We start from the raw sequence: 26240 nt of genomic DNA, 5'->3' as shown, positions 1-26240 counted from the left end.
CTCTCTGCCCAAAGTGGGAGTGGATAGCTGAAGGGAGGTGGTGATTACTACTTCAGCATCGGTTCCACTGTTTATTATCTTCATATTGTTCTCTTTAGCTCACCTGTTTCTCTACAAACTGAATCGTCTTTCTAACCAGTGGAGGATAAAACAAACCCAGAGATGTGTGAGAGAAATATCCTAATATGTAATAAGAAACTATGTCTCATCATCATTTCCTTAGACTGAGCTGATCACTGTCTCTTTCCTGGGATTAATCTGTGATTATTTTGAATCAGAACTTATATACACAAAATTATTTTCACTATATAGTGAAATATATACACACACACACACACACACACACACACACACACACACACACACACACACACACACACACACACACAGTGAATTATTGCATACAATTAGAATACTGACGTGATTAATTATTCATTTTTCACATCCTGTTCATTTTGGTCAATTTGTAATCATCGTTTTAAAATTGATGTAAAGTAAATATTTTGCTCGTCAGTGTTAAAACTCCCAATTGTATCAACTTTGCAATGTTGAAAAGAAACATGAACATCAGAGTGAATGCTACTACTTTGTCACTTTGTGTTTCTGTTCAGTTGATATCTCAACTGCTATAATGTTGATTCATTATATATTCTTTAATGTGATTCAAATGACCAAACTACAAGGTTCATTTCATGAAGTCTACAAAACGTTTTAGTACATACAAAAACTGTTTGAACAAGCTTGAGTACATAAAGGAGTGTTGCTGCACCTGCAATGCCTCTAACCAATGCAAACGCACGACCAACGTCGATTATCTTAAAAAAATAACTTGTACAAAGGTCTTCAGGGTGTCGGTGTGGCACAGAAAAAGCAAGCAGAGCGACATTCTTTTGTCTCCAGTGTTTTAAAGAACAAAAGATCTTTTCTCCAATAATCGGAGGAACAATGGTTGAAGGGATTAAGGTGACACTGAGAAAGTTGTTTTACAAGCCAAGCATGTCCACTGAAGCATTAAAAGGCTGTTAATCCTGCAAGGGTTTTAAGACAGACAGTTAACGCTGAAAAATCGATAAGTCAAAAAGAATCAACATGAAAAATAGATCTTATTGAAAAAAAAAACACATTGCTTCCATGATGTATACAGTAGTTGTTAATATAACATCCAATTTAACCTTGGGTGGTCAAAACTCCGAAAAGACTGAAAGAACTTGTGTTGACACGAGTCAATGCTTAGTATTACAAGATAATTGCGCTTTCCCCGGAGACAGTTTGACGTGTCGCAACAAGAATAACTGAAGAGTAACTCGCATTAATCCACGGCGTCATGCCTGCTGTCTAGCAGTCACCTAACAGGCACAGAGCCAGTGTCAATAAATTACACCTGCGATGACATTTGAAGTCAAAATGTCTGCTGTGAAAAACGTCTACTAGACAAGGTGTCATCATCGTGTTACGAGCATCAGACTGTACATATGACTTTTTTTTTATTTTGCTGTATAAATAATAGTGATTAGATATCTAGTCTTGCTATACCGGATTTGCCTTTTTGTGATGAAAACTCTTGCAAGATACAACTTAAATGTTATAGAAATCAACAACTTCCAGTCAAAGACTGCAGGCATCAAAATCATTTTACTATGTGTTATGTGCAATGTTTTAAGAAACACTAAGACTATTATAATATGCAATCAAACCATCAGTCGTCCCCTTTCAGGCCTCACCCTGCTTATCAGTGGGAGTGCTGAATGAAGAGATATGCAAAAACAACAAAGGAAGGCAGTCAGGCAGGATGGCTCTGTTCATGACTGAGATAACTTGAAAACACATGGTGATCATTTTCAACTGGCATGGGTATGTGCTTCTGTCACGTCATGAGCTGCTGTGACCATTTTAAAACAATAAAACTAGCTGGTACCTTTTTTTTAAGTTGGTTGTCATCAATTCGTATTGTTTCCAACATTTCTAAATGTTTCAATGGATGTAATGAATGCCAGCGATGGTGGGGAGTACGGTTTTCCCAGTGAAACAAGTTTAGTGTATCCGTAACTTGTCAGGCTTGTCCTACAATACAATCTAAAGAAGACTATCACGTCTGTTGTATTTATTCAGTCTCAGTGTTTCACCCTCTATGCTGCAATCCTAGAATCAGATCATCAAATTGCACTGGTGGAAGAACTCAGACCTTTTCATTAATTAAAAGTATAGATACTCTAATGGAAATACTACTTACAAGCAAAGGTCCTGCAATCAAAATGTTACCTTGTACAAAAAAGTACAAAACATGATCAGCATCAAACTGTACTTTAGTACGAGCAGAATGTCTTGTTTTCAGACGTACAAACATCACAAAATTATGAATAATTATTGTATACACTGCTGAAATGTTGCAGTGTGGAGCTGATTCAAACAAATGTATATACTGTGTAATCTTGATTTGCAAAGTAATTTGAATAATCAAATAATTGTATTGGGAGTAAAAAGTTGAATATTTATCTCTGAAATGTAATGAAATACAAGTATGAGGTAGCAGAAATAGAAATACTATTAAGTACCTCCAGATTTTTTAATACCGTACTTAAGTAAATGTACAGTTACTTTTAGATTATTTGCTATCTCTACCAGGGGATTATGAGATTGGACGTGTGTTCGAGTGACTGTGTGTGTCTGTCTACGGCTCAACTCGTACACTGCTGCACTTTCTGCATAAATACACATAATTAAACAGTAGGTTTACAGGTTTTCCACATTTCTTGAAAGAAGGTTCAGACATTGTCATACAAAATTATCATTCTTAATTACTATGTTGTCGTTTTCAGTTTGATTTACTCCATACTGTAATGATGGATAAAGAAACACTAATAATACAAACACAATGCATTGCAGTGTTATTTATTCAAAAACTTCACAGTTAGAAAGATGTAATTCAATGCTCACAAAAGAAGTGGCAGACAAAGACGATTTGCATTTTGTTCACAATTAAATATTCTACTCCTATTCTATTCTCTGTGTCCTGCTTACTTTCCTTCATCTTTTCACTTGAATGTAAGTTGCTTCTCGTAAGTTTTGGTCTATTAAGAGAGAACAAAAATAACTTTGGCTACCTTAGGACTGCCTTGCTCTTAACCTTTGGCCCCAAGTTTCACTGAGGTGAAATTGTCACTTGTACGTGCCATTTCTGTCACTGCAATGAGTGAATATTTTACAAGATAGTAAACCTGAGCGTTGTCTTCTGTAAGAACACATTACTTTAAAGTGTGACTGTGCGGCTAGACCTGCTTTCTGGCAACCAGACAGAGAAGGCTGCAATTATAAACTGGCAAAGATACAAGATGTGAAAAAAGAAAGTATTCAGGGAATTTCCATTCATTGAGAAACGATAAAATGTGGAACAACAGGTTCGACCTGAAAATAGCAAAAGAACCCCTACCCATGTCACACCCATGCTGATGAGGAGATTGCAAAGAGGAGTAGGGGGGTTGCCCGTCAGCCACATTCTTCCTTTTCGTCTCCCTCGCCTAGCCCTTCCCATTTTTCAACGTGAGGCAGCTATATAACCAAGGAGACCAAGGTGATGCTTTCAACTGCAGATCAATTCCAGTGATCCTACCTGATCCAGATCCAGCTCTATCCCAGCATGTCTTTCGCCAGCAGATCCAACAGCCAGAGGACCATGAGTGTCTATGGAGGAGCAGGTGGCCGGGGCACCCGCATCTCCTCATCCCAGCAGAACTACGGATCATCCTCCGGAGGCTTCAACCTGGCCGATGGCTTGGACCTCCACGTCGGGGCCAACGAGAAGGCCACCATGCAGAACCTGAACGACCGTCTGGCCACCTACCTGGACAAGGTGCGCACCCTGGAAAAGGAGAACGACCGACTGGACAAGCAGATCAAAGATTGGTACCAGAGCAAAACAGTCATCTGTCACGACTACACCAGCTACTTCGCCATCATCGAAGACCTGAAAGACAAAGTAAGAAGAAGTAAACAGATATGTGTGTGTGTGTGTGTGTGTGTGTGTGTGTGTGTGTGTGTGTGTGTGTGTGTGTGTGTGTGTGTGTGTGTGTGTGTGTGTGTGTGTGTGTGTGTGTGTGTGTGTGTTTTCTGTTATCTTCCCCTTCTCAACTTTCTGAGTGTGTTGGTATGTACTGCATGTGGGGTTAAGACAGCTGACATTTAAGTTAGAGAGCCAGGAAACCCATCATTAGCAGTGTAGAAGTGGTTTTAGCTTAAAAATAGTTATATATTTAATATTGATATGTAAGTGTTGAGTCATATGCATTGTTGCATTACAATTACATTGTGAGCAACCTGTATGGGTCCTTTCCAAAAACGTTTTTAAAAAAAGAATAACAACCAATGGATAAATCAGTATATTATTATTGTTGTTGTTATTATTATCTATTATCTTTTAAATTCCCAAATATCTCACATTGGTGTGGATCACACTTTACTGTTGTAAAACTGTATGAGCCATGAACTAGGTTGTACCTTCATCTGACTTGTATTTGTTTTCTTCCTTAGATTCGTATTGCCTCCAGGCTTAATGCCAGGACAATCCTGGACATTGATAATGCAAAACTGGCAGCTGATGATTTCAAAATGAAGTGAGTGTATTCCCCTGCCCTCCTCTGCAATGCCACATAAGTGAAACTTCACATACACATCAAAGCGTGAACTCAAGTCTCATTGACAACTTCTAATCTTAACTACCCACTAAAACCCATCTGACCTGTTTGCCTGTCCTTCTGTGTGTCCCACCCCTCTCAGGTATGAAAACGAGCTGGCCATGAGGATGGCTGTGGAGGCGGACATCTCTGGACTGAAGAGGGTGCTGGATGAGATGAACCTGACCAAAATGGACCTGGAGAGTCAGTATGAGAGCCTGAAGGACGAGCAACTCATGCTCAAGAGGAATCACGAAGAGGTGAGAGTGTATACGGTGGACAATGTAGTAATGTTTGGATTTGACCAATCCAAGGTTTGTCGATGGCAGTTTTACAAGCAGCAAAACTGATGGGTTTTCATCTGTCTACAGCCCTGATACATTCCTACACACAAGCCAACACCCACTCTGTGTATGTCCATAACCTGAAGGTGTGCTACGACAACGTGAATGATTAAACTCATCATCCATCTTTTCAGCAGCTTGGAGCTAAACACACCAGCTATTCAATCTTTGAAACAAAAGACAAAGTTGTGACCATTTATCATCGATATCTATTGTGGTCTAGGCAAAGCTCTGCACATTTGACCGCTGTCTTACCTCTGAAAACAGGAAGGACATTCCATGTTAGGTTATTGTTTTTACAAACAGGTCTGCCGCCTTCTCCCTTTTCCCAGCACTGCCCCTCTTCCTTCTGCACACTTCCTTGTATTCTTCTCTCCCTCCATTAGCTCATTGCTACTGTTTGTCTCTCGCACACAGATCAAAGAACCAAAACCAAAAACATACATGCAATACAGCTCACAAAGAATCTATTGGATGCTCTGGTTGCCATAATAAAAAAAACAAATACATTTCTTTTTTGTTATTATGCCACCTGACTGTGCTTTGACCCCTACAGGAGCTGATTCAGCTGCGGAGCCAGATGGGCGGACAGGTCAATGTGGCCGTGGATGCTTCTCCCTCTACAGACCTGAACCAGACTATGGATGAGATCAGGGCTTACTATGAGGGTGTGATCGGCAAGAATCGCAAGGAGCTTGAGGCGTGGTACCAGAACAAGGTGAAAAGTTACAACTGCTCAGGATACAGCCAGTGCTGCAACTTTTAAATAGTGAACTGTAGGTTATTTATCTTAATAATGTGTCAGTAATCTACTACAATTGTTGGGTAAAACAAAAATGTTGTTTCTGTGATCTGCCTAGATTGCAGCAGTGGAGCAGGATGTGATTACACACACAGAGATTCTGGTGACGTCCCACTCAGAGATCAAGGACCTGAAGAGCACCTTGCAGAAGCTTCAGATTGAACTGCAGTCCCACTTGAGCATGGTATGTTGACATATAATAACAATAAAGATGATTATCCATTGGACACTACACAATATGATACCACTTTAAATAATAACACTGTCGATGTTTGAAGAAATGTTCTTGCAGCTATATAGCTCAGTTCAACAGTGAGCATTAAGACAGTAAATTGCGAAAGTCTGCATTGTGTTCCTTTTAAATGGCATTATATAATACAATATGTCATGAAATTGTGTGGTAAATGCTGCTATGCAGATGTTGTGACTATTCAACTGAGACAAGCTATCAGTTTCACCAATTCCAGTCTTAATGCTAAGCTATAAGCCAACCAGTAGCTAGGTGAAGCTCCATATTTAGTTATTTGTTCTTGGCAATAAAGCCAAGAACAAGAACCTAACAACTTCTTCCTACGACCACAACAGAAAGCGTCTCTGGAAGGCACCCTGGCAGAGACCCAGATGCGTTATAGTGCACAGCTAACAGGCCTCCAGAACATGGTCACAAGCTTGGAGGCTCAGCTGTCCCAGCTCCACGCCAACATTGCCAGCAACAAGCAGGAGTATGACATGCTGCTGGACCTCAAGACTCGCCTGGAGATGGAGATCACAGAGTACAGGAGGTTGTTGGATGGGGAGGATGAAAGGTGAGGCTGATAAAGAGAGCAAAACACTGATGAACTAGGGGGATATACAACTCTAGTTTGATTTCATGACAATGTACATTAGACATGTGCTAGACTTATGTTTTCTTCTTTCTTTTTCTCTCCATTGCCAGTTCAAGACAAGGTAAGATATTTTTCCCATGCATGTCATTTCTATTTTACCATTAAAATGCTACTTAAGTTTTAACTGGATTGAAAAAATGTGATGTGATTTGACTGTTGTATCCTTTCTTTTCCTCAGTTGTCACAAAAACCATCATAGTGGTGGAAACAGTTGTGGATGGAAAAGTGGTCGAAACCAGCAAGACCATTGATGTGGATGTAGATGAGATCGAGTCATAAACTGGAAGAATTATAAAATAAATGAATAAAGATCATGCAGTTGATTTCAAGGTTCTTTTGTGTTTTTTATATTTTGTAATAGACTGGTATTTTACATTTCCATTATTCTCCCCCACAGATGAATAATTCAGTACAAATCAGACAAGGTTATGATACAGTTGGTAAAAGCTTCAAGCTATTACCAACTGTATCTGATCAAAGCTGCATTAAATGAATGTTTTGGCTGATTATTTTTAACATTCTACATCATCTCTTTACAAGCTTTATTTATAGCAAACAAGCTCTAATAAACCCAAGTTATGCTCCCCAACCAGCACCAAGGAGCAGCAAAGTTACAAAAGAATGTAAAAACTAAACACCAGAGCTAAAGGTAAATTGGTAGTGGCTATAAACTCTGTTTCTGGCGAATGCAAAGAACTTGCGTGCCAGCACATAATGCTGACTACTGTATTAAGTATCTGCTAGAGTTACTCAACCTCATGAAAGTGGCAAGTCAGCCTTCCAGCCTATTTGTCTCAGTGGTCAACTGTGGTAGTTCAACTGAAAATCACGCGTGAACAAAAACCATATTTTTTCAAAGCCCACCATTAAAAAAAAAGCAAGTGCAACCTGTCATACTAGAATGCAAAATTAAACATAATAACAATAATAATAGCATAATCTCTAAATGGTGCAATTGTTTGATATCCTGGAGTTGTCTTTTCAAAGAGGATAACTTTCCACACATGAGGAGGCCTGCTCAGAAGATACCGACACACGAGAACAAACTTTCTAAGTGATGAAGTTCAACAAATCCAGATCAGATCCTCTCTCACTGATACCTGTCAGCTGTCCTCCACATCTGCACCTCATTAAACCAGACTTCAGTGTGTTTGTTCAAGCCAACACAGACTGGACTTTTCTCACTGAGGAAGAAAAACTGAACTGAACGAGAAAACATCAAAAGCACTTATTGCTTTCGCATAAAGTTAATTAACACACATCTTTAAGGTAAGCAACAGACTGAACAAGGACAAAAGAAGGAGTGGCTTGTCCATGACAAGGACCTTTACTACTGAACAGATTGCTTATGTTGTTCCCTGATAAAAGACAAATGCTTCTTTTGGCACCTGTTCATAAAAAAGAAAACAGAGAGTGCCTGTTATATTGTTCTAATAACATTACTTGGGCGCATAATGTGATGAATCGCAGTTAATTGCAGAAAAATCATGCGATTAATCAGTTGAATTTTTTCAACTTTGAAAAGCACTAAAAAATATACATCATAATAATAATAATAATGGCAGAATTTCTAAATAGTGTAATTGTTTGATATCCTGGAATTGTCTTTAGTGCAGTAAAACTAAAAATGAAACACAAGAGCTGATCAAACAACTCATTTGTAAACATATCCTCAACATATACACAGTGCTACATCTGAATTTACAATTACACAATACATTAAAAGACATAAAAAGTAGCCCAACTTAAAATAAACACAATGTATTGAGATAATAATAAAGACAATCATTAAATGAACTGTTCACCCACAAAACTAGATTATTTTCTTCTTACCTTAGCTATTGATCAATCTAGATTGTTTTTGTGTGAGTTGTTATGTTTTGGAGATATCAGCTGTAGAGATGTCTTCATTGTCTTTAATATAATGGGACAACATATGGGACTAAATTTGTGGTACTTTTTTTTTTGAGCATGCATACATGCTTAAAATTGTTGTGAGGCATTTAGGTTAGCTAAATTGTAGCTCTTTTTATATATATATATATATATATATATATATATATATATATATTTTTTTTTTTTTTTTTTTTTTTTTTTTGAGCACGCTGTCTGCAGTTGAGCTGTACATCTCGTACTGTGCTGCTTTAACATTGTGTGGCTTCTGAGGCTAAAGTCCGAAAATCCAAATTGTGGAAAAGTGAAGGGCATCATTGCTCTGCTCAGAATTTCCAAACTAGCCTCAGAATCGATATCAGGAACTTTATATTCACAACCCAAAAGTCTCTACTCTTTCATATCCAGCACATAATGTGGCTGACATTGCTTCAAGCTATTGGGATTTTTTTGAACAAGTTTTTCATACAGGTCAAAAATAATTGCATCATAGACCTTTCAAATACCTGAAGTAAATCCTGTCAGGACTTAATTAGAAAAGAAAAACAGAAATAAGTCAAACAAGACAAATGATAGTCAGCAAACCACAGTGTTTTATTGCATTCACATGTGTATGTGAAGGAAGTACTTGAGTAATAATTGATACGTTGCTTGTGGTCATCAGGTGACAGTAGACAACTCAGGTGGATGTGGTAGTAGTGGACACCACCTTCCCATCTGATGACTGTGATTATTAGCACCCTGCTGGACTTTGAAGTACTGGCACTTTGGAGGGGGAAAATTACAGTTCTTGCATTTAATATCAGAATAAGGCATCATTTACAGAGTTTGCTATTAGTTGACAATGAAAGGACACAATTGTTCTTTCGAGACAAATTACCTGCCTTATCCCTCCATCAGCCTCCTGTATTCTGCAATCTCCATTTCCAGCTGTGTCTTGATGTCGAGCAGGATTTTGTATTCCTGGCTCTGTCGTTCCATGTCAGTACGCAGATGCTTCAGCTGTTCCTCCAGGCTCGTCACCTGCATCTGGAGGCTCTGGAGCTGCATGGAGTACCGTGCATCTGTCTCAGCTAAAGAGCCTTCCAGAGCCGCTTTCTGGAGGAGAAGAAGTGAAGAATGAGGGATGGAAAAGTGAAGGAGTGATTAAACTGAAAACTACTGTGGTTGCATTACATTGCATGTTATATTTGTTGTAGATTAATGTCTCTTACCATGCTAAGTTGAGATTGTAGCTCGATCTCCAGGCTCTGCATCGTGCGACGGAGCTCAGCAATTTCTAACTGGAATGCATTGAGATCTTCTGTGGTGGCGCTCACCTCCTTGTCCAGCGTCTCTGACTGGAGTAGACATTGGAGAACATCAGTGTCATGTGTAACTACATTATGTTACCTATGTACGAGTCAGTGGTGGGCCGTCAGGGTCAGCTAAGCCTTCTCTGTTGGCCTAAACAGAATGACAAAGTTATAGCTATTTTATAATTTAATTATTTTTTCCTATTAGCTTATTTTCTCATTGCACAGCTACTGTCTTTCTCTGTTTCTCTGCTTTCAGCCTGCAGCGCCTGAAGTTTTTTTTAAGGAGAGCTTTCATCCAATCAGATTTCACCTCCATGTCTTTATGGAAGCAGCTTCAAGACTCAAGATGTTTTTACTGTCACCTGAACAAATAACAGACGTTATTTTATACAATGAAAAGCGTATTTTGCTGGTCCTCCTAACACAGAATTACAATAAACTTAAGGTAAAAAAAAAAAGTAAATAAATAATAAGGCACAAAATTTAAAAGACATAACAATATTGCACAAAAATATGACAATAGTATTGCTATCATAAATATGATAATATTATTGCTATGATATAATCTTCATGCTGCCCTTTTCAAAGTATTTAGTATTATCAGAGATATTTAGTTTGACATGCTGCTCGTATTCTTTGACGTGCCAGTGCCCCAAACTGGCACTGAACTGATTGGTCAGTGGCCCAGCGTGACTTCTGTCAACAGAAAGCTGCCTAGCCACTAGCAGAACTCGGTAGTAGTCAGAAAAATTAAAACATTGTTTGATTTTTTTTTAACACTCAATGGCTGAAGGAGGAGGAGAAACGGACTTGCTGGTGGAATTACTAATGACGCCTTTCTCGAGTAACGGGCATATTTGGCGGTGACAATCCTAATATTGACTGCCACTGCCACTAAAACAGAAAGTTTGTGCCTTGTGTTACGTTACCGTTTCCGCCATCCACCATGGAAATAACTACTAGTTGTGCTTTATACTTGTGTGTATTTCACAAACGTCGATACTTCAAACTCCATCGTTTCTGGGTTCATAATATTATCCGGCATCTGAATGACAGCCGCTATCAGCGCTACTTCAGGGGGACCAGCAGCAGTTTGATTCAGCAACAGCAGGATGACGGTGATGACGGGCAGAGCTTCTCAATGCTGATCGGCTGACGCAACTTTGTGTCACGCGATTTTTCCGCCAGAGTTGGGATATTTCAACTTACGCGAATTCGCGACGCGTCAGACGCTCTGTTCGGCTCGAGTCAAACATGCTATGCCGCCCGGCCAAAAAAACAATTTTTTGCAACGCATCGCGTCTTTCCATTAACAGGGAGAGACACACACACACAAATTGCCTCCAGCTGAGGCTGATTACATCTCATCCCGGCACTTGTTCCCTGAACCACACCCTCGCTCAGTTGCCTTTGCAGCTGAGCCAACCCTGCCGCCACAGTGTTGTTTTTTATTAAATAATTAATATTGTTCCTGCTAAACGTGGCTCGTGCGCTTAACCTTCTTGTGTTAGGGTCGCCACCGACCCGTTTTAGTTTTGAAATGCATAAAAGAACCACATAAAATGTGTTTATTGCATCAAGGCTTTTTTACTTTGTCAGGACCCTGTATTTCAACAAAATAAAAAAAAATTAAAATATTTCACTAAACTATAAAATGCTCCGGTTGAAATTATGACCGTAGTGTTGTTAGGGTCGGTTTCGACCCAGTTATAAAAAATAAGATTATAAAGCAATTATTAATGCAAAAACTGAAATCATAAGTGCAGTGTCAGCCCACACACTGGTAGCCAGCTCCTCTCCCAATCATGTGAGCTTTAGGTGATTCTCATTTTCTTAACACAAAGAGCATCCGCGCTAGCAACCTCCTCAGCCAGCCCTGCCTCAACACCATTTTTAGAAATTTAAATCGAGCTTTACTGACAAAGAAAAGGCCCTCACCAACAATATTAAAAAACAATAATTTCATGAATAAGGAAGCCGAACAAGGTAACCAAGAGATGAGTAACAAATTGGTTAATAGAAAATTGTTTTTAGTGTATTCCACAGCTGATTTAAGACACAGGTTGCCACCGACCCGCTAACACAGGAGATGGCACTAGAAAGCTGACACAAGATGACTAAGTATGCGATGTTTCAGTGCCATAGTTTTGTTGGATTGCTTTGTCATGTTTTTTTAAGACTAAATGTGACTGGTTCTTGTGAATTTGTTCTTTTTTATGTGGACTACATGTCTGTTAATGACGCAGCATCCCATCATGCGCATACTTAGGTACACAATATCAGAAAGCAGAGAAGACCTGGTACTAGTCAACTTAAGCAATTAATAGCACCTCCAGGGTATTGGTCTTACCCGTGTTTCGAACCAGTTTTCCACCTCTTTTTGGTTCTTGGCGGCCACACTATCATATTGCAAACGTATTTCATCCATAATGGTGCTCAGGTTTGGCTGTTGTTTTGCGTCCAGCTCCACATTGATCTCTCCACTCATCTTGCTGATGGCTGCCAATTCCTGTTGAATAAGAGGATATTGTTAAAAGGAGGATGTTTGCTGAGGTGTTTGAGGAGATATATTTTCTACACTTGAGACAGCAAACTAAATGCATATCCACTGCTGTCAAGCATCCGCTACCCACCTCCTCGTGGTTCTTTTTGATGAAGACCCGTTCCTCCTTGAGGCCTTCTATCTGCATCTCCAGGTCTGATCTGGTCAGTGTCAGCTCATCCAACAGTTTCTTCAGACCGCCGATGTCTACCTCTACTGATTGACGCATGGCTAGCTCATTCTCATACCTGTGAGGCAGCAAGAGGTCAGGCATTTACAGTCACTGTATACTATTGGTTCAGGGTGATTTCCAAGGTCTTAAGTTTCCGACGCTTTCAGTCTCTTATATCTGATACTTACTTGGTTCTGAAGTCTTCCGCTGCCAGTTTTGCATTGTCAATGGACAGATAAACACCTCCATTGTTACGGGTTGCCTCCTGGAACTGCGTGATGAAACAAGGTTTTATTTGACATGATTAATGCAATTGTTTCTGTGAGACTCTGTAAACATAATATAACATTACTCTCCTCATGTTGAACAGTAACGGCCTTTACAAAATCATACGTCCAATGCTTCATTTTTAACATATTCATCTAATAGTTGCATTGCAGGATGAATTACAGCGTGGCATGAATTTGTAGCTCACTCAGGAATCAGAGGTCATGTCACATACCTTTCTTTGCAGGTCAGCAATGGTGGCCTCGAAGACAGAGAAGTCACGAGAAATGGGGGCGTTCTTGCTCTCCAAGAACTGGCGGATTTTGAACTCCAGATCATCGTTGGCCTTCTCAAGGCTGCGTACCTTCTCCAGGTAGGAGGACAGACGGTCGTTCAGGTTCTGCATTGTGGCCTTGTCATTGGCCCCAACATGGCTGTCCATGCCACCACCTCTCCTGAAACCTCCACCCGCTCCCCCTTCAATGCCATAACCACCTCCACTGCCAAAACCAGAGGACACAGAGATTTTTGATCCACCTGCACCACCATGCACACTCGAAGCAGACTGTTGTGTTTGGCTTCTCAAAAAGCTTCCACCATTAGAGGATCTAGTAGGGTTTACAACTATGCCTGAACTAAAGGCGGTATAACTTGTCTTTGTAGACATTTTGAAGACTGATCTGGAGGTCTGCCTGGGAAAGAATGAGATGGTCGAAGATGCTCGGCTCGCCCTCTGTCCCCTTTTATCCTGCACAAGGCTGCTGCTGCCTCTGGTGTGGGAGGGGAAGGGCCGGACTGACAGGAGGAGCATTACCTAAAATGATGGCTCCGTCTCACCCATCACACATACCCTTCAGGTTAATTAGTTGTGATGATCAGAAGGACAAAAGAGGATTTAAACTTAATCCCATTTTGTTACAACATTGACTGAATTCATTAAAACATCACAGCTACCAGCTTATATAATTGTTTAATTTTTCTTTTGATCTTTTTCATGTACCACATTAATGTGCATGAAGACAGGACATCCTTGTGAATGTTTAACTTTTATTTTCACAAGGTATACTGTAAATTGGAAAATAGACACTAAAGTTAAGTCAGCCTCGGGTTAGTTATTCAGTCAAATCTTTTTCAACTTCAGGCAATGTAACTTTACTTAGAGCCACAACTCTTAAGCAAAACTGCCGGCCAAACCTGTTACGATACCAAGGCGACACGCACTGTAATTATGAACATTGTAAACTAAGTAAGTTTATGCCTGGCGTTAGACTAGATCTTTTTTTTCGCCTTCAGAACTTGGTAACGAGCCTGGAGGCTCAGCTGTCCCAGCTCCACGCTAACATCGCCAGCAACAAGCAGGAGTACCACATGCTGCTGGATTGGGAGGATGAAAGGTGAAACCTGATAAAGAGAGCAAAACACTGACTGAACAAGGGAGCATATACAACTCCAGTTTGATTTCATGACAATGTACAGTAGATACGTTCTAGACTAATGTTGAAAAATAACTACATGCTATTTCGCATTAGTTAAGCATGAGTAAACACATATTCATCATTTATAAAGCATTGTTCCAAAATGAACACTCATATGTAACTCATTAATATACAATTCATAAACAGTTATGAATGTTTTATTCGTGATTAATAACCTTGACTGTTCTGCGTTTCATGATTGGGTTTTCACACATTCTAAATGATGGATTCCCCATTTGTAAATTAAGTAATTTATATTACAAACCAATTAAGGACTTACAGATGATGCACTGTTAAAAATGTGTTTTGAACGTGTTTCAAAACTGCAATTCATGATTAATTGAAGTACTCGTCCTCAGTTAAGTATGAGTTGAGTATTTTGTGTGGTCCCATCTAAAGTGAGTACTATCTATGATTTAAATGAATACATGAAATTGAAAGGCCAGCAGTCCCTCAAAGCTAACAAAAGTCTCACTTATCTTTCACAACAGAAATAGGAAATAGATGCAACACAAAGTTAAAAGAACATGAAAATAATGGTGGTGGGGAGCAATGTCAGTGGCACGGGAGGTGAGTATGTTTCATAGTTTGCTGGCACATATATATTATGCCTTTCATAACCAATCATGAAATGCTTAATAGTCAAGCTTAATAATCAAGAATAAAACATGTATATTTGTGTTCATGAATTGCATACTAATTAGTTACTAATGAGTGTTCATGTTGGAACAATTCTTTATAAATTATAAATTAATTGTTTGCTCAGGCTTTAGCTCGTTTCGACCCCCAGCCATTTTTCTTAAATTCTGAATGGTTTGCATATACTCATACTAAATACAGAATTTCTTCTGAACCACAAGGACTATTTGAATAATTTCAAAAGGTATAATATACAGAAAACACTTGTGAGACCAGTTAAGAGGTTCATATAGCAGCATATGTGTTACAGGTTTATTAGTTGATAATAGAACACAGACAAAGAAAGAAAGAAAGAAAAGTACTATGGATGTATTTCAGCTTTTTAATTATGTAAATCATTCCTTTTCTACTATAAAATAACACTATGTGTTAACAGTATTTGTGCACAGTTTGATTTTGATTAAGTGAAGCTAAATATTTTTAGTAATTCATTTCGTGCAGATTTTGTGAACCGTAGGTTTAGGTCCGCTGAAAGCAAAAATGCCCTAACTTTCTTCCTGGATCTTGAACACCTCTGGTTCCACAACAGAGGGGCTTTGCTCGAGCAGATGCATCATTACATGCAAAATGCAATGCGGTTGATATTTTGCTGAGGCTTCGTCTGACAGTGGATTTGGTGCAATTAGCGGGTTCTGTGGGTCGTAAGCTTTCCAGAAAGGTGCGCCAATCACGTGTGGCATTAAGCTGGGGATATAACAATAGATATTTTCAAAACTTGGGGAGCTTTCTCGAGTCTCTTTCGAGTTCTTTGAGTCATATTTATGGTTTATGTTGATGTTTATCTTTAAATTGTGTTATGTAAAATTTACTTATATACTCTTGTAAGGTCGGACTTTCCAGTTGTTGTTTTTTTTTGCTATGTCACATCAGTGGCTTTGGTATTGATTCATGAGAGTGCGAGGACTTGGAGAGTGAGAAAGAGCTCCTAATGAAGAATTCTGCCCCCATTTTGGGGGCACTGGGGTTAGTAAGGCTAATGATAAAGTATTTTTTTCTCCATTACCAGTTCAACACAAGGTAAGGCATTTTTCCATGCATGTCATTTTAGTTGGGTAAAAGCTTGAGTAAGATCAAGCAACTGTATCTGATCAAAGCTGCATTAATGTTTTGGCTGATTCTCGTCCAAAGCTCTGATCATCTTGCACCTTGACTACTGTAACTCCTTCCTGGCAGCTCGACTAATCTTTAACCTCCCAAAATTCACCCACGCTCCTCTGCTCTCTTCACTGGCTTTCGGTGGTCGCCCGCATTCACTTCAACAGAACAGATCGGGTCCAATCTACATCCAGGACATGGTAAAACCGTACACCCCAGCTCGTTCACTCTGCTTATCTTCTGCCAATCACATTGTAGCTTCGTCACTGCGAGCTAAACACTCAACAAAGCCTCGATCCTTAATGGTGGAATAAGCTCCCCATTGATATCAGGACAGTGTCTGAAAACACATTTCTTTTGACTAGATCTTCAATAAGGAAGTAGTGCAGTAGGATCACTTTAGAAGCACTTAAATGTCTCTTACTGATAGCACTTTGTAGTTTGTCTTTATTTATTCTTGTTGCTCTGGGTTTGTACTCACGGTTCAATGCACTTCACTCTTTGAATAAAAATGTCAGCTAAAGGAAATGTAATGTAATGATTATTTTAACATTTTACATCATCTGCAAAATGTATTCAGCTGTATTTATAGCATACAAGCTCTAATAAACCCAATGTATGCTCCCAAAACTAAACACCAGAGCTAAAGGTAAATTGGTAGTGGCTATAAGCTCTGTTGTTTCTGGTGGATGCAAAGGATTTGCATGACAGCGCATAATGCTAACTATTATAATAGGAGTATGTGTCTGCTAATGTTAAACTTTCGCTGCCTCATGAAAGTACATTAATGGGTTAAAAATGTGTTAACACAGCAGTTTATTAATGCCGGCAATTAATGGATCATTGCGTTAACTGCATTTTTTTTTTCCGTTGGGCGGGGTTTATCACTGCTGGACACTTTAAATCTCTCTCAGACCTTGTAATTCAGACCCAGGCATCTTACGGCTCAGACAGGTTTTATACACTAACTAAAGACAATATACGAAAGGACGTTACATATTATTAATACCATTGCAAAAAACAAAGTGGGAGCAATACTAATTAGTATAGATGCTGGGAAGGCTTTTGATTGGGATTTTCTTTACAGAACTCTTCATAGATTTGGTTTCCATGCCAGGATTAATAAAACCATACAAGCATTATACAATAATCCTACTGCCAGGGACAAGGTCAATGTTTATTTATCAAATAGGTTTACCCTGGAAAGTGGTACAAGACAGGGCTATGCATGGTCACCAATATTATTTGCACTTTTCCTTGAACCACTTGCCCAATATATAAAAAAACTGAGAAATAAGAGTCATTCAACTTGCAAAAAGAGAGCATAAGCTAGCATGCTACGCAGATGATGTACTAGTTTATCTTAGCCAGCCTACACTCTTTGCCCCAGCTGATGCTGGCACTTGAGAAATATGGGTAATTATCAGGATATAAGGTTAATGTGGGTAAAACCCAAGTGCTATCGTATAACTATAATTCAACATCAGAAATGGAGAGCAAATACCCATGGTCATTACAAGCAAAATCCTTTAAGTACCAAGGCATAACTATTCTAAAAGATCTGTCAAAACTATCACAATATCACTACTCACCTATACACCAAATAATCTAAGACGGTATCACAAGATGGAACCTCGTAGCTTTCTTTAGTTTCAGCTCAAGAATACGATCTATTAAAATAAACCCAGATGTTTATATCTATTTCAAACCCTACCAATATAAGTTTCTCAGGGCCAGCTTAATGGTTCGATCCCCAGTCCCCCCACAGTTCACACGTCGAAGTGTCTCTGAGCACGACACTTAACCCCTCACTGCTCCCCGGGCGCCTCACAGGGCAGCCCACTGCTCCTTAATCAAGGATGGGTGAAATGCAGAGAAGAATTTCCCCAAGGGGATTAATAAAAGTAACTTAAAAAAAAAAAAAAAAAAAAGAATAGGACAAAATGTTGTCTAGATTCTTGTGGCAAGGCAAGAGACCAAGGGTTCGTCTCAAAACACTGCAGTTAGTGAAGGAGAAAGGAGGATGGGGTCTACCATCCCTCAAGGAATACTATTATGCCGCCCAGACAAGAGCTATAATATGCTTGTGCAATCCTTCATATGATGCACAGTGGAAAGACATTGAAGAAAAAATATTTCCCACTCCAATACAAGCAATTATAGCTGACTCTAAATTGCAACACTACATAAACAGTTCTGATAATTCATGGGTCAAATTGACCCTTAACATATGAAAAAATATCATTTGAGAATATAAACTAGAAGGAAATCTACTGACCCTTAAATGGTGTGGATATGAGGATGGAATAACAGCTTTATGCAATGTTATGAATGCAAACATACTGTTTAGTTTTGAAATGATTCAAGAGAAATATCTGTTGGAGAAACAGGACTTCTTTAGATACTTACAGTTGCGGCATTATGTCAAAAGAAATGTTAAAAATGCAACAGAGGCAAACTTCATTCTCATAGAACTGTTTTAAACAGCATACAAGTCAGATTGCAGTAAATAGGTGATATCAGCCATCTATAAACGCTTTCTAGATCCTAAAACTCATTCAACAGCATACATTAAAGCAAAATGGGAAAAGGAATCTGGGATAGATATTTCTGAGGAAGAGTTGGATGAAAGGGGACAGACACTTGATAAATGCAATGCTGGTGGCCAGTAGAAAGACTATTACCAGAAAATGGTTATTACCAGAGTGTCCTACAATTACATCATGGAGAGACATTGTAACAGAAATCTACAGATTGGAGCAGATTACAGCTCATGTGAACCAAAGAATGGCAAAATGTCTTAAGCACTGGCAAAAATGGTGCAAATGTGTCACAGATTTCTTTAGCCTCTCCTTTTGTTATTGCATTATACCATTTGTTGTGAGTCATACAGTCTCTTTAAGTGGAACGCACAAACCTCCCTGTAATGACTGAGAACAGTGCTGTTGGTTTTGTCTTTTTAAATGCCCCTCATTAAGTTAAACTTCGACATGTTCAATCCAAGTAGCCTACGCAGTACTTTGAGCATGGGAATATTCAATCAACACATACAAAGGAAAAGTGTTGTAGTGACATTAACAAATATCTAATTGTATCTTAAAGCCACTGGGAGCGAACAGGATAACTTTGGAGCAATTAATGTTAGCGTGCTAGTCACGCTCTCACACCAACGAGCTACAGAACACTGCAGGATACCACAGGACAGGATAAGACACGAAAAGATGACAAGTTGACCTGTTCAAAAACAGTCTGCTTCCCTCCCACACACCTGGATCTCATCACCACGCACTTACCTATATGAACGTTGACATTATCGCGCCACCCTGTGTTTAATGTTAGAACTGCATGTGTAAATTCACCTTTGTTTCCCTCCAAGATAAAAAAACAACAAAACTACATCATGGCTCCAACGAGCGTGAACTGTCAAACAATAATCAAATGAATGTGTCTTCTGTATATCAGTCAACAACTGTTCGGGACTTTTGAAAGGGCACTTTGAAACAGAATACGATGCAACTTGAATACAGCTTGTCTGCTGCTGCGAAATGTGCATGAATACACATCTCTATTGTCTTTACTTAGCAGGGGGGGGGAATAAAAATTAAAATGTTATAAGCAGCACACAAATGTGGCACACAAAAGAGAATACACAAAAACTTATAAATGCTGATACATCACTAAAATATAATTAGAAGTTAAACAACACAAATATTCCACAGCATGTGTATTATAATAAATTTAAAGAAATTAAATAAAATCACTTCCACATTTATTAACTGATGCAAGCATTATTACATCTTGCTTGAAACGTCCAGATATTTGTTCAGTGTTATGGTTATAACCCTGTGTAATTATGTCCAATTAGAATAGGTATCCAGTATTGGATAAATAATAAGTATAAAAATTCTCCCAAATTATTGCTCAGTTTGTCATTCAAATAGGCATAACTACAGAATACTTTCTCTGTAAAATCCTGAATTGTGACCCCCTTATTTTATTCAAACTTGTTGATCAGTCCTATGTGCTGTAGTGAAACACTGATTACACCATAGCTCGAGAGTATGACACTGGATATTAAGGTCTTCAATATAACTTGTACCATATATTAAAACTGTTGTAAGGTATTAAGGTTATACACTGTAGCTATATTGTTGCTCTTTTTTATATATATATATATATATATATATATATATATATATATATATATATATATATATATATATATATATATATATATATTTGAGCATGCACGCTGTCTGCAGTTGAGCTGTACATCTCGTACTGTACTGCTTTGACATTGTGTGGCTTCTGAGGCTAAAGTCTGAAATTTCAAATTGTGGAAAAGTGAAGGGCATCAATGCTCTGCTCAGAATTTCCAAACTAGCCTCAGAATCGATATCAGGAACTTTATATTCACAACCCAAAAGTCTCTACTCTTTCATATCTAGCACATAATGTGGCTGACACTGGTACAGCTTCAAGCTATTGGGATTTTATTGAACAAGTTTAATATAAATATTGGTCAAAATAATTGTTTCATGATACCTTAAGTAACTCTTGTCAGAATTGTATTTGGAAAAAAGACAGAAATAAGTCAAACAAGACAAATGATAGTCAGCAAACCACAGTGTTTTATTGCATTCACATGTGTATGTAAAGGAAGTACTTGAGTAATAATTGATACGTTGCTTGTGGTCGTCAGGTGACAGCAGACAGCTCAGGTGGATGTGGTAGTAGTGGACACCACCTTGCCATCTATTGTCTCGACAATCCTGCTGATGGTGGAGGTCCTTGAACTGCTTGTACTTTGTAAGGGAAGAATTACAGTTCTTGTGTTTAATATCAGCGTATGGCATACATTTACAGAGTATTAGTTATTTGAGAGTTACAGAGAGTTAGTTATTTGTTGACAATAAAAGGACAAAATTGTTCTTTGCAGACAAATTACCTGCCCTCTCCGTCCAGTAGACTCCTGTATTTTGCAATCTCCATTTCCAGACGTGTCTTGATGTCGAGCAGAATTTTGTATTCCTGGCTCTGTCGTTCCATGTCAGTACGCAGACACATCAGCTGTTCCTCCAGGCTCGTCACCTGCATCTGGAGGCCCTGGAGCTGCATGGAGTACCGTGCCTGTGTCTCAGCTAAAGAGCCTTCCAGAGCCGCTTTCTGGAGGAGAAGAAGTGAAGGATGAGGGATGGAAAAGTGAAGGAGTGAAGAAACTGAAAACTACTGTGGTTGCATTACATTGCATGTAAGATTTGCTCTAGAATCTAGATCATTGTCTCTTACCATGCTAAGTTGAGACTGTAGCTCGATCTCCAGGCCCTGCATCGTGCGACGGAGATCCAAGATTTGGGTCTGGAATGTGTTGAGACTTTCTGTGGTGGCGCTCACCTCCTTGTTCAGCGTCTCTGACTGGAGTAGACATTGGAGAACATCAGTGTCATGTATAACTACAATGAGACGTTACTAACATCACCTCCAGGGTATTGGTCTTACCTGTGTTTGGAACCAGAACTCCAGCTCTTTTTGGTTCTTGGCAGCGACGCCCTCATATTGCAAACGTATTTCATTCATAATGCTGCTCAGGTCTGGCTGTTGTTTTGCATCCACCTCCACATTGATCTGTCCACTCATCTGGCTTCTCAAGGCTGCCAATTCCTGTTGAATAAGAGGATATTGTTTGCTGAGGTGTTTGAGGAGATACATTTTCTACACTCGAGACAGCAAACTAAATGCAAATCCACTGCTGTCAAGCATCCGCTACCCACCTCCTCGTGGTTCTTTCTGAGGAAGATCCGCTCCTCCCTGAGGCCTTCTATCTGCATCTCCAGGTCTGATCTGGCCAGTGTCAGCTCATCCAACAGTCTCTTGAGACCGGAGATGTCTGCCTCTACTGATTGACGCATGGCAAGCTCATTCTCATACCTGTGAGGCAGCAAGAGATCAGACATTTTACAATAAGTGTATACATCTTCCACATATTGTTTCGGTGTGATTTCTAAGTTTTAGACACTTTCAGTCTCTTATATCTGATACTTACTTGGTTCTGAAGTCGTCTGCTGCCAGTTTTGCATTGTCAATGGACAGATAGACAAATCCATTGTTACGGGTTGCCTCCTGGAGCTGTACAATAAAGCAAAGTTTTATTTGACATAATAAGTGCAATTGTTTCTGTGAGACTCTGTAAACATAATATAACATTACTCTCCTCATGTTGAATAGTAACGGCCTTTACAAAATCATACATCCAATGCTTCATTTTTAACATATTCATCCAATAGTTGCATTGCAGGATGAATTACAGCGTGGCATGAATTTGTATCTCACTCAGGAATCAGAGGTCATGTCACATACCTTTCTTTGCAGGTCAGCAATGGTGGCCTCGAAGACAGAGAAGTCACGAGAAATGGGGGAGTTCTTGCTCTCCAAGAACTGGCGGATTTTGAACTCCAGATCACCGTTGGCCTTCTCAAGGCTGCGTACCTTCTCCATGTAGGAGGACAGACGGTCGTTCAGGTTCTGCATGGTGGCCTTCTCATTGTCTCCAACATTGATGTCCATGCCACCACCTCGGCCAAAACCTCCACCCGCTCTCCCTCCAATGACATAACCACCTCCACTGCCAAAACCAGAGGACACAAGATTGCTAGAGGAAACAGATATTCGTGCTCCACCTGCACCACCATGCATGCTTGAAGCATAAGAAGAACGCGGCCCCTTGTTTCCAAAGTACCCTCCACCAAAGGACCTAACAGACGGGTTAGAGCTTCTGCTATAGGCGGTATAAGTTGACTTAGTAGACATTTTGAAGACTGATCTGGAGGTCTGCCTGGGAGAGAATGAGATGGACGAAGATGCTCGACTCTCCCTCTGTCCCCTTTTATCCTGCACAAGGCTGCTGCTGCCTCTGGTGTGGGAGGGGAAGGGCCGGACTGACAGGAGGAGCATTACCTAAAATGGTGGCTCTGTCTCACCCAACACACACACCCTTCAGGTTAATTAGTTGAGATGATCAGAAGGACAAAAGACGGTTCAAACTTAATTCCATTGTGTACGATGGCTTCATTTTTCCATTCATCCTTTTCCCACATGTACCACATTAATGTGCATAAAGACAGGACATCCTTGTGAACGTTTAACTTTTATTTCCACAAAGTATACTGTAAATCGTGAAACAGCCACTGAAGTCACTGTCAGCCTCGTGTTCGTTATTCAGTCAAATCTGGCAGTTTTTCAACTTCAGGTAATGTGACTTTACTTTGTGCCGTGATTCTTGAGCAAAACTGCCGGCCAAACCTGTTATGATGCCAAGGCAACACACACTGTAATTATGAAAATTGTCGAATGGATCAGAATTATAGGTTTTTGTCACTTGACTTTCTGCCAGTTCCCCACTTCTCACACACCTCTTTGTCTTTTCTATTGGTGTTATTAAACATGAAAATTAGACTTTAATAATTGGTTCTTTAGTTAGTCATCTTAAACTTATTTTTTTTAATGTTTTGCTCAACAATTGTTTTTATAGACGTCCATGATACAAGCAGAAGTACGACATGCTGTTGGACCTCAAGACTCGACTGGAGTACAGGAGGTTGCTGGATTGGGAGGATGAAAGGTGAAACCTGATGAAGAGAGCAAAACACTGACTGAACTGGGGAGCATATACAACTCCAGTTTCATTTTATGACAATGTACAGTAGACACGTTCTACACTAATGTTTAATAATAACTATTTAGCATTACTTAAGCATGAATAAACAACGAATTAATCATTCAAAAAGCATTATTCGAGCATGAACACTCATAATTCATTAGTATGCAATTCATAAATACAGTTTTAAATGTTTTATTCTTAAATAATAACCTTGAATGTTATGCATTTCATGATTGGGTTTCCATACTTTACAAATGATGGATTCCCCATTTGTAAATTAAGTAATATATATTACAAACCAATAAAGGACTTACAGATAATGCACTAATGGTTAGCATGTGTTTTATAAATATGTTTTAATACTATAATTCATGATTAATTTAGGTACTTACTAGTCGTTAGTTAAGTATTAGTTAAGTATTTTAGGTACTTAAGCTCGTAACTAGAGTGACGAGCCCTCAGTTACAAGTAGACAAATCTAAGTGATCGCTGGATACTCATAATCAGTAATATGTATGTGTCAGCAAATTATAAAACACATTCACCACTCGTGCAGCTGACGGGCATGGCATCATTCCCGGACCACGTGGGACACACGTTTATGCTATAAGACCTGATGTGTCCCACGGTGACGGGCCAGAAAGAGCAGCGGCCAGGTGATGTAAGACGAAGCCCGTCAGTGATGAGTATGTTTTACCTATTATACATTTCAAAACCCAATCACAAAATGCATAATATATAGTCAAGCGAATATGACCAAGCTTATTGGTCGACTTCGTCCATGACAGCCCAGGAAGCAGTAACAGAGTTGTTGTCTTACACCCTTCTCTGCATTTTCTTTAGGGCAGTTACCCACCTTTATCTCATAAGAGACTGTGTTAGATTAATATTAGATGCTTGTCTTCTAAAGCTGCATTAGTAAATTAATTTATATCAGACAATCATATTGGTTTATTTTGTCTTACTTAAACCTAGTTGTGTAATGAAGGATATGTCAGCCTAAATGATACTCCTTCTCGAGGCACTGGTTGAGGAGGTAGAGTAGCTGCCATCTTTGACTCGGGCCTGTTATGGTGTGTTCACACCAAAAGCGCATCGAAAAAAGGGTGTTCACACCAAAAGCAGCATGACTAATCGTGGCGCCACAAAGGGGGCTTGGCTTATCACCGTCGCTTCTTTCCGGAAAAGAGCGACCTTTTCCGCGACTACGAAAGAAATAACCATTAATTCTGTTTTATACTTCTTGTGGAAGTTACAAAAACGTGCGTTCTGTGCTTGGACCAATTTCATTCACCTTATATAAGCTTCCTTTCGGCAACGTCAGAAAACACTCGATAAACTTTCACTGCTATGCTGATGATACGCAACTATATCTGTCGATCAAGCCAGATGAAATCCACCGAGTTGCTAAAGACATAAAAACCAGGATGACCAGCAACTATACCAGTGCTACATCTGAATTTACAATTGCACAATACATTAAAAGACATAAAAAGTAGCCCAACTTAGAATAAACACGACGTATCAAGATAATAATAAAGACAATCATTCATTTAACTGTTCACCCAGAAAACTAAATAATTGTTTTCTTACCTGTGCTGCTATTGATCAGACAAGATTGTTTTTGTGTGAGTTTTCTTGATTTGGAGATGTAAGCTGTAGAGATGCCTCTTTAATATAATGGGACAACACATGGGACTAAATTTGTGGTGCTTAAAGAGCCAGAAAAATGCATTTGGAACTCAACAATACTGTCTCTTTCCAGAAATCATGACCCTGTTTCTCAGGATAATCCACAGACCGTGTTGTGAGCCGTTTAATGTTGGCTCTATAGTTGTTCCTCCATCAAACTGTTCACAACAGTAAACTTTAAATATCAAAACATTATTAATAAAATAAATGTTTGAATTGCTCCCTCGTTTCTGATTTCTACTTCCGTTGCCAGGAAGTTTGTCAACACAGCGTCTGCTGAGTGAGAAAAGAACTGTTGATAGCCTCTCCTTTTGTTATTACATTATACCATTTGTTGTGAGTCATACAGTCTCTTTAAGTGGAACGCACAAACCTCCCTGTAATGACTGAGAACAGTGCTGTTGGTTTTGTCTTTTTAAATGCCCCTCATTAAGTTAAACTTCGACATGTTCAATCCAAGTAGCCTACGCAGTACTTTGAGCATGACACTTAACCCCTAGCTGCTGCCCGGGCGCCTCACAGGGCAGCCCACTGCTCCTTAACCAAGGATGGGTCAAATAAAGAGAAGAATTTCCCCAAGGGGATTAATAAAGGATGACTTTCTTTTTCTTTTCTTTCTTAAATATCTAATTGTATCTTAAAGCCACTGGGAGCAAACGGAAGAACTTTGGAGCAATTAATGTTAGCGTGCTAGTCACGCTCTCACACCAACGAGCTACAGAACACTGCAGGATACCACAGGACAGGATA

The 26240-nt window shown here is 39.3% G+C and overlaps 3 protein-coding genes across 5 annotated transcripts; 1 reads left to right on the top strand and 2 right to left on the bottom strand.

The window, feature by feature from the left end:
• Nucleotides 1-3603: 3603 nt before the first annotated feature.
• krt98 (keratin 98) lies at nt 3604-7011 on the top strand. Its single transcript, XM_068592337.1, has 8 exons — nt 3604-3973; nt 4525-4607; nt 4771-4927; nt 5568-5729; nt 5872-5997; nt 6399-6619; nt 6751-6761; nt 6879-7011. The coding sequence occupies exons 1-8, from the start codon at nt 3635-3637 to the stop codon at nt 6977-6979; spliced, it is 1200 nt and encodes a 399-aa protein (XP_068448438.1). The 5' UTR covers nt 3604-3634; the 3' UTR covers nt 6980-7011.
• A 2167-nt stretch (nt 7012-9178) lies between these two features.
• On the bottom strand, nt 9179-13573 carry LOC137795080 (keratin, type I cytoskeletal 13-like). 2 transcript variants are annotated; one of them, XM_068592335.1, is made up of 7 exons: nt 13108-13573; nt 12794-12876; nt 12525-12681; nt 12242-12400; nt 9808-9933; nt 9474-9691; nt 9179-9358 (listed from the first exon to the last, which is right to left on the bottom strand). In XM_068592335.1, exons 1-6 carry the CDS (start codon nt 13537-13539, stop codon nt 9479-9481), a joined length of 1170 nt encoding a protein of 389 aa, XP_068448436.1. In that variant the 5' UTR covers nt 13540-13573; the 3' UTR covers nt 9179-9358; nt 9474-9478. The 2 variants fall into 2 exon arrangements, with proteins under 2 accessions (XP_068448436.1, XP_068448437.1); XM_068592336.1 differs by having other exon boundaries at nt 9478-9691.
• A 7285-nt stretch (nt 13574-20858) lies between these two features.
• On the bottom strand, nt 20859-22849 carry LOC137795064 (keratin, type I cytoskeletal 13-like). 2 transcript variants are annotated; one of them, XM_068592307.1, is made up of 7 exons: nt 22499-22849; nt 22185-22267; nt 21913-22069; nt 21641-21802; nt 21431-21556; nt 21090-21307; nt 20859-20970 (listed from the first exon to the last, which is right to left on the bottom strand). In XM_068592307.1, the coding sequence occupies exons 1-7, from the start codon at nt 22832-22834 to the stop codon at nt 20859-20861; spliced, it is 1194 nt and encodes a 397-aa protein (XP_068448408.1). In that variant the 5' UTR covers nt 22835-22849. The 2 variants fall into 2 exon arrangements, with proteins under 2 accessions (XP_068448408.1, XP_068448409.1); XM_068592308.1 differs by having other exon boundaries at nt 20859-20946.
• Between the last annotated feature and the right edge of the window lie 3391 nt (nt 22850-26240).

This window comes from Clinocottus analis, unplaced genomic scaffold, assembly GCF_023055335.1.
Source record: "Clinocottus analis isolate CAN_PGR_092001 unplaced genomic scaffold, fCliAna1.0.p SCAF_27, whole genome shotgun sequence".
Lineage (NCBI taxonomy): Eukaryota > Metazoa > Chordata > Actinopteri > Perciformes > Cottidae > Clinocottus > Clinocottus analis.
This window is presented reverse-complemented; position numbering and strand designations above follow the sequence as displayed.

Coding starts and splice junctions, on each gene's coding strand:
- LOC137795080 (XM_068592335.1), bottom strand. CDS start 13,539: ATGTCTACAAAGACAAGTTATACCGCCTTTAGTTCAGGCATAGTTGTA. Junction 12,877..13,107: donor TTGCTGACCTGCAAAGAAAG/GTATGTGACATG, acceptor TTCATCACGCAG/TTCCAGGAGGCAACCCGTAA. Junction 12,682..12,793: donor GCGGAAGACTTCAGAACCAA/GTAAGTATCAGA, acceptor GCTGCCTCACAG/GTATGAGAATGAGCTAGCCA.
- krt98 (XM_068592337.1), top strand. CDS start 3,635: ATGTCTTTCGCCAGCAGATCCAACAGCCAGAGGACCATGAGTGTCTAT. Junction 4,928..5,567: donor TCAAGAGGAATCACGAAGAG/GTGAGAGTGTAT, acceptor TGACCCCTACAG/GAGCTGATTCAGCTGCGGAG. Junction 5,730..5,871: donor AGGCGTGGTACCAGAACAAG/GTGAAAAGTTAC, acceptor TGATCTGCCTAG/ATTGCAGCAGTGGAGCAGGA.
- LOC137795064 (XM_068592307.1), bottom strand. CDS start 22,834: ATGCATGGTGGTGCAGGTGGAGCACGAATATCTGTTTCCTCTAGCAAT. Junction 21,803..21,912: donor TCAGAAAGAACCACGAGGAG/GTGGGTAGCGGA, acceptor CTTATTCAACAG/GAATTGGCAGCCTTGAGAAG. Junction 20,971..21,089: donor CTACTGGACGGAGAGGGCAG/GTAATTTGTCTG, acceptor ATTAAACACAAG/AACTGTAATTCTTCCCTTAC.